Here is a 6,624-nt window from a genome sequence, read left to right on the forward strand (position 1 = left end):
AATGGTGAGGGACTAATGTAGTCTCTAGGACGCGTGACGGGCTAATAATAAAACAAATACAGCTTGCTTACAGCTTTAATAGCTTCCTCATTTTGAACTTCTTTATTTTTCTTAAATTCTTCATTTATCCTTAATCTACCAGCAGTTAATGCCTTTTCATCTCCTTCAAAAACCTTGAGCCTTGTTCGATGAAGTTTTTTGAAACATTGCAATACCTAAAATGAAACAAATTACATTTTTAACCATTAGAGAGATTCACGGTCATATTTATATTTTAAAAAATAACATGCATTAGTAGGACAAATGCGAAAAAAGCGGACTTTTCTGTTTCTAAATAATCTACTTCTAATCTACTTCTAAATAAGGTACGAAGAGTCAAGCACAGTGAGAATTATTTTAAATACAAATATTTTTTTATGAAATTAATGACTGGGAGTTGACGTAAAAATTTAGACAATTTACTTACGTTTCTTTTCAGGCGATTCATTTTGATCGATGCTATTGTTATTTATGTACAGTAAGTTTCACTTTATTTATTATTTCATCACAAATCTTTCTATGCACACGCAATGTTTGGCGCAAATTTACTTTTTCATCGGAGGAGGGGCTACTACTTATACAAATTTCTAAAATCGAAGTTCGTTCCGCTGACGCAAATATGATTCATTACCGGAGTGAGTGAGAGAATGGTGAGATACGGACTTCGATTCACTTTTCGTTGTTTTCGTAGCCTGCTGGGCTACTACGAAACTCGAAACTCGAAACTTTGTATGTTGCCATCCCGCTGACCTTAATAATTTAATACGAGAGCGAGAGGGACGGTACGATACGAATTCGAGTTTCGAGTTTCGTAGTAGCCCTGCTGCTGTAACTGTCTGAATATGTCATTTTATTGTGTTATATTACTTATATAAAGTTATTAATCCTAATATTCTAATTTATTTCGTATAAAAAATAATAATCATAAATTCTCCATAATACAATAAATGCCATGTGTTGCGTGTCGCGTGTGCTGGCCCGTAACCACGAAGTGCAAAACTCGAAACTTCGTATGTTGCCGTCCAGCTAACGCTTATGTCATTTAATAAAGAGAGTGAAGGGATGGTGCGATAAACGAACTTCGATTTGCGAGTTTCGTAGTAGATCTGTGCTCGTGAAGATTCTGTCTGTCATTTTGTCTGTCAGTCAATGTCAAATCAAATGTCAATGTCAATTGTTAGTCAACCTCAGAGTGGCAACGTAAAACGTAGTGATATTATATACTCTTTCTTTGCAGAATGGCTCAGAGTCAGAGATAGATAGGTTTATGCAGTGAACAAATTTCCATCCATTCCATTCCAATCAAAGTTTTCCAGTTGTACTCCGATGATGAGGTTTATTTATCTATCTTAAATTATGACATGCGTTGTAAATTTACTATTTAAATTATACGGAGACATGCGTTAAATTTAATTGATTTTAATTATTACTACATCTTCACATAGTTTAAATATTTTTGAAATGTTTTTACTATTTGTTTAATTCAAGCCGTCGCATTTCTAGTAGTATTGTGGGGTTGGTTATTAATCATAACTGAGCATTCATTAAAATGTTTTAATATTGTTATTCATTTTCAGTTTCATGACATGAGGCCTTGACTTGAGTTAAATAGTTGTACTTTTCTAAAAAGACAATTTATATATACTTATATTCATTATAATAAGACGTCTTCAGTGCTTTGTACATCAAACATGATGTGTATCTGAAAAATAACTCATAATACATTCCACAGTTATTCTTACAATAGATAACTAACTTTTAATTGTAAAAAAAAAAACTTTTGAAGAAGGCTGGTGTGCTTCAAATGGAACAATATAGAGATTTACAAACACCTGCATCACATTATTTATAAGAATAATAATAATAATTTCATTAAAAATAATCATTTATGTTTATACTGTTTAATGCTTATGCAAGGTAATGTTATGCTAATTAAATTATATTAAGTATTATTATATCATATTACTCTCTATTTATTAATTAATAGTAAAAACAAGTTCATAAATACTTAAATATTTGTTGCTGTATCAATTTGAGTATGAAATATAGCTCAATATTTCATAATACTTGCTTGATAATGATAGGAATTATGTGCAGGTCTGATATTGTGTTAGACTATATTTTAAAACACAGTGGATATCAATCACCCAATGCTGTATGATGTATAGTTGTATAGTAGTATGTTATCTGGTTTATATTTTACAGAACAAAAGTTAATTACTGATTCTAAGGGGCTGTTTCACCATCCATTGATTAGTGTTAACTGACTGTTAAAAGTGATGCCGTCTCTATTTGTTTTGTTAGAATAGACGGAGTCAGCATCACATTTAACCGTCATTTAACACTAATCAAAGGATGGTGAAACAGCGCATAAGTGTGGACACAATTCACACACTGCACAGACAAAATCATGTGCGAAAACTTGTCAAGTTCTAAATTAATCATAAGTCTATTTTATAATATTTTGACATTTGGGTTTTTTATTGTATAACTGTTTTTTTAGTGTTATTTATTATTATTTTATTAATTTAGATTTTTTAACCTATGAGGAAAATAAAGAGAAATTAGAAGTTCTTACCATATTAATCCACCCAGTTGTTTGCCGATTACCAATGTCGCTACTGTTCACTGACAATCTGTTGTCGGTTGGCGAAATAGACTTGTAGATGCTCTGTTGGCTGCTTGGACCAATTAAATCCGCTCCTGAATGAATAATTTTTTTTTTTTATAATAAGGTTTTTTCGACAGGCGAAATATCGCTAGATGGCGTTAGTATCGTAAGGTCCGTTTTACGTTTCAGTCTTGATTGCTTGCGATTGGCTCATTTAGATATTTGGGTCTATCAACTTTTTCTTGTACCTTGTTGCCATGGTTACGTTCCCTGGACAACTCTTTAAAACCATGAGTTTCTATGTTTTCTGTGGTTAAAATTCATTGAGTATACATTTTTGTCATAGTTATAAGCTCATTGATTTTATAGACTATCTCCTAAGCATATCAGTTGCATATATCAAAGCAGTTTTTTTAAGAACCTGACACTGTTGTCTCTTGGACAACGGGACAGAATAACAACAAGAAAAGGTTGATTGACCCATTTATCCAACCACAAGTGTGACAGAAATGTCAAACAAACCTCACAATACTAACGCCATCTAGCGATATATCGCCTGTCGAAAAACCCTCATTGAACAAGTCATGCTGACTAAACATGCAGCAAAAGCCACTCATGCTTGTTATTGAGTAGATTCCTGGGTAAAAAAAATAATATTCTATTTAGTCTGTCAGTTACATTATCGGAAAATATATGTGTCCACACACTTTACAAAAATAAACACTTCAATCCTTAGTAAAAAGTGTATTAAGTAGTGATGTCATGCGGAACTTTAACTGGCTGTCTTAATTTTTTTTTTTCAAAAGAAAAAATAAGTGTCCAATATTTATTAAAAATATAACTGACAGACTAATTATATACTTTTAGGAATCTACCCTATTGTGATCATTTAAGTTAGTTTTAATACTTTTTTTTTCAGGATCTTCTAGCAGTGGGCATGGTTATTCCACTAGTGTCAAGCCATGTACAGGCTCTTGGAGGAAACCATGTGTATGTGGGCCTCATGGGCTCAATGTACTCAGGATTCCAGTTGGGATCCGGGCCCCTCATAGTAAATACTTTCTATTATTATTATATTTCCACATTTCTTTCAACACATAATGGTTGCCACAAGTCTTCAAACTTGTATGTTATATTTATTGATCCCAGATTCAAGCCATGGTCCTAGATACCAGTTTAAATACTGGTATATACTCCGTCAATATGGGTAATTTTCATACCAGTTTGGAGAGCCTTGGTCACCATTTCATCTTGGCTAGTATAATCATTAAAAAAAAATAGGAATTGTTTATACAGTATTAGACCATAATTTTAGGCTAGAGAAAGGTGACATTTAAAAATAAAAAAGTATTGTACTTACTCATAAAATCACTCAAAAGAATACTTTTATACCAAAATAATACAGAATGTTCCTTTTTAATTTACAGGGCAGCTTAAGCGACTTGAAAGGGAGGAAAAATATATTGATAGCAACATTACTCATAAGCAGTATATCCTACACTAGTATGGGTCTCACTAGTTCCATTACTGTCATATTAATAACAAGAGCTGTTTTAGGTAAGTTTTTAAATATTTATTTTATAACAGTTTTACAACTGTTTTACACTTAATATGATTTTTTTATTTTTTATTTGCAGGTTTATTTAAACAAACTCAAGTATTGACAAGGGCATTAGTGCCTGACTATGAAAAAAATGAAAATAAACAATCCATAATATATGGTAAGATGGCTGCCATATCTGGAGCTGGTATAACTGTCGGCCCTGTTATTGGAGGGCATTTAGCCGAGGACCATCCTGAGGAGGCTTTTGCCTTCATTGGGGTTGTTGTTGGAATCTGCTTTGTTCTTAATGCAGGTAATTTTAGCCCGGTTTAGACTTGCAGGAAAATCATGCAAGTTGCATTTACATTATTGCGAGGATGTAAAGCCAACAAGTTCATAGTGGTCAATTAAACACCACAATGTAATGCAACTTGCACTATTTTTCTTGAGAGTCTAAACTGAGCTTTACATGGTTTCAAAGGGTGACACTATTTACCGGACATACAATACCGACAATACCGACATATATTTCTTGTACACACCCATAGAAACTTGTCAGTTTGAAATCAGTTTGTATGGGCGTGTACACGAATATCGGACCGGTATTTCCATGTTGGTATTATCTGTGCCGGTAAATAGTGACTGACACCCATTTCAAATGAAGTCTTTACTGTGTAAATAGAGCTTTACAATTTCATAATATTACTTTGGTTTTTTTTTCAGGTCTAGTGTATTTACTTCCAAATACCAATTCAGTAAGGAGAGAACCTACTAGAGTTACAAATATATCAAGCAGCATTCTACAGAAATTAGTCAGTAGTTGTAAAGAGTCCATAATAGAATTGTGCAAAATAGAATGGTCGAAGTATTGGGATGTATTTTTCTTCAAAGGTTTAGTTGGGTTTGCCATGGCTGCCTATTATTCCAATTATGCCTTATATTTAAAAAGTACTTATGATTTAACACCAAAGTATATTGGTTACATCATATCATTTCAGGGTGTTATAGGATCAGTGTCCAGTTATTTTATTGGGTATATTAATAGTTTTTATAAAACAGATACAGATTATAGTCAAAGGAACTTCCATGTATTTTTTATCTTGACTTTGTCCGTGTTGGGACTAATTGTTTCATTTAATATTTACATGTATGCTTTCTTCTTAATTCCTCTTGCAACTTGTACTGCTGTTGGCAGATTGGTCACTTTAGAAATGGTATTGAAGAGAGGTCACGGAGAACATAGAGGCACATTAATTGGAGCTTCAAACAGTGTGAGGTCTGTGTCAGGGGTTATTGCTCCCATGGCAGCAGGTGTAATAGGGCAATACTTTGGTGTGCAACGTGTAATATATATGTCATTATTCGCAGCATTAATAGGAACTACTTTAAGTTATTTTAAGTACAGAAATAAAGGTACAAAGATAGAATAAATTATTTTATTAATAAACAAGTTGTTACTGGTTGAACTTTTTGTTTTAATGCGTGGACAGCTTAACAATATTCACAATATAGTCTAATTTATTACATAAAGCTATTGTTTTGTACAATTTATCTAATTATTCTTTCTCAAATGCTTGAATCTGTTTCTTCCTCATGTCTTGAATAAGCTGCTGTATATCTTCCCTATCGCTTTTATTTTCCGGCGGGAAGATTTGACGCTTGGTGTTTGTCACCCATTCCTCAAAATAAGTTGGCTGGTTGAAGAAGTGGAATAACATCACGGGAAAGACATGTACATCGCCATTCTTCCAACCTCGAGCTTCCAGTTACCCATCGTTGCTTGAGAGATCTGCAACTATGGAAATATTTCAGATTTGACACAGTTTCAGTGTGTCGCTCGAGGGGAATTAATTTTATTATAGTTTTTCTTTCCTTTTTTTCTCTGTGTAATGTAAATATTTTCTTGGTTATGCAAACGTCAATCAATGTCAGTCAGTCAGATGTGTCATAGACGACATTTTTTAGTTCATCGAAGAATAGCCAAAAGGTACTAAGTCTGTACGTACAGTCACGGTTATTTGGTCAGTCCTAGTCGTCCTTTCGTGAAGCGATAGTGTACATTACGTTACGTTACGTACGATGAAGGCGTAGTTTTATCTGGTCTAGCTTGATTATTCTGCAAAAATAATTGGTCTTCTGAATTTGATTCACAGGCTTGAAATACTAGGATTATAATTTCAAGTCTGTTTAAACACACAAAACTCCGCCGTTTCAACAAGTGTCTTAAATAGCTTGAACAAGTTGTGCTAAGGCGTTTTCAATATGTTTAACTTAATACGTGTATGACAGTGTATGTGCTTGCGCTGATTGATTCAAACAAGAAAAAAAAAATCTATATTTCAATTACTCTAATGAAAACATCGTAACTTATGTAACTCTGCCTGTCTGTTACCTCTTCACGCTTAAACCGCAGCATGCAGATAGTTTGAGA

The 6,624-nt window shown here is 33.2% G+C and overlaps 2 protein-coding genes and 1 pseudogene across 4 annotated transcripts in view; 1 reads left to right on the forward strand and 2 right to left on the reverse strand.

The window, feature by feature from the left end:
- Positions 1-487, reverse strand: part of LOC141427165 (major heat shock 70 kDa protein Ab-like) — a 3,727-nt gene extending 3,240 nt beyond the window's left edge. The window contains exons 1-2 of the mRNA XM_074086401.1: positions 467-487; positions 72-215 (exon numbers count right to left, since the gene is read on the reverse strand). Coding sequence (XP_073942502.1) covers positions 72-215; positions 467-487 — 165 coding nt within the window. The remainder of the gene's footprint in view (positions 1-71; positions 216-466) is intronic.
- A 735-nt stretch (positions 488-1,222) lies between these two features.
- Positions 1,223-5,659, forward strand: LOC141427396 (major facilitator superfamily domain-containing protein 9-like). 3 transcript variants are annotated; one of them, XM_074086764.1, is made up of 5 exons: positions 1,223-1,373; positions 3,570-3,701; positions 4,078-4,207; positions 4,288-4,506; positions 4,917-5,659. In XM_074086764.1, exons 2-5 carry the CDS (start codon positions 3,588-3,590, stop codon positions 5,621-5,623), a joined length of 1,170 nt encoding a protein of 389 aa, XP_073942865.1. In that variant the 5' UTR covers positions 1,223-1,373; positions 3,570-3,587; the 3' UTR covers positions 5,624-5,659. The 3 variants fall into 3 exon arrangements, with proteins under 3 accessions (XP_073942865.1, XP_073942862.1, XP_073942863.1); XM_074086761.1 differs by lacking the exon at positions 1,223-1,373 and adding an exon at positions 1,511-1,541; XM_074086762.1 differs by lacking the exon at positions 1,223-1,373 and adding an exon at positions 2,740-3,291.
- Positions 5,616-6,136, reverse strand: LOC141427397 (protein PET100 homolog, mitochondrial pseudogene; annotated as a pseudogene).
- Between the last annotated feature and the right edge of the window lie 488 nt (positions 6,137-6,624).

Source organism: Choristoneura fumiferana, chromosome 4 (assembly GCF_025370935.1).
Source record: "Choristoneura fumiferana chromosome 4, NRCan_CFum_1, whole genome shotgun sequence".
Taxonomy (NCBI): Eukaryota; Metazoa; Arthropoda; class Insecta; order Lepidoptera; family Tortricidae; genus Choristoneura; species Choristoneura fumiferana.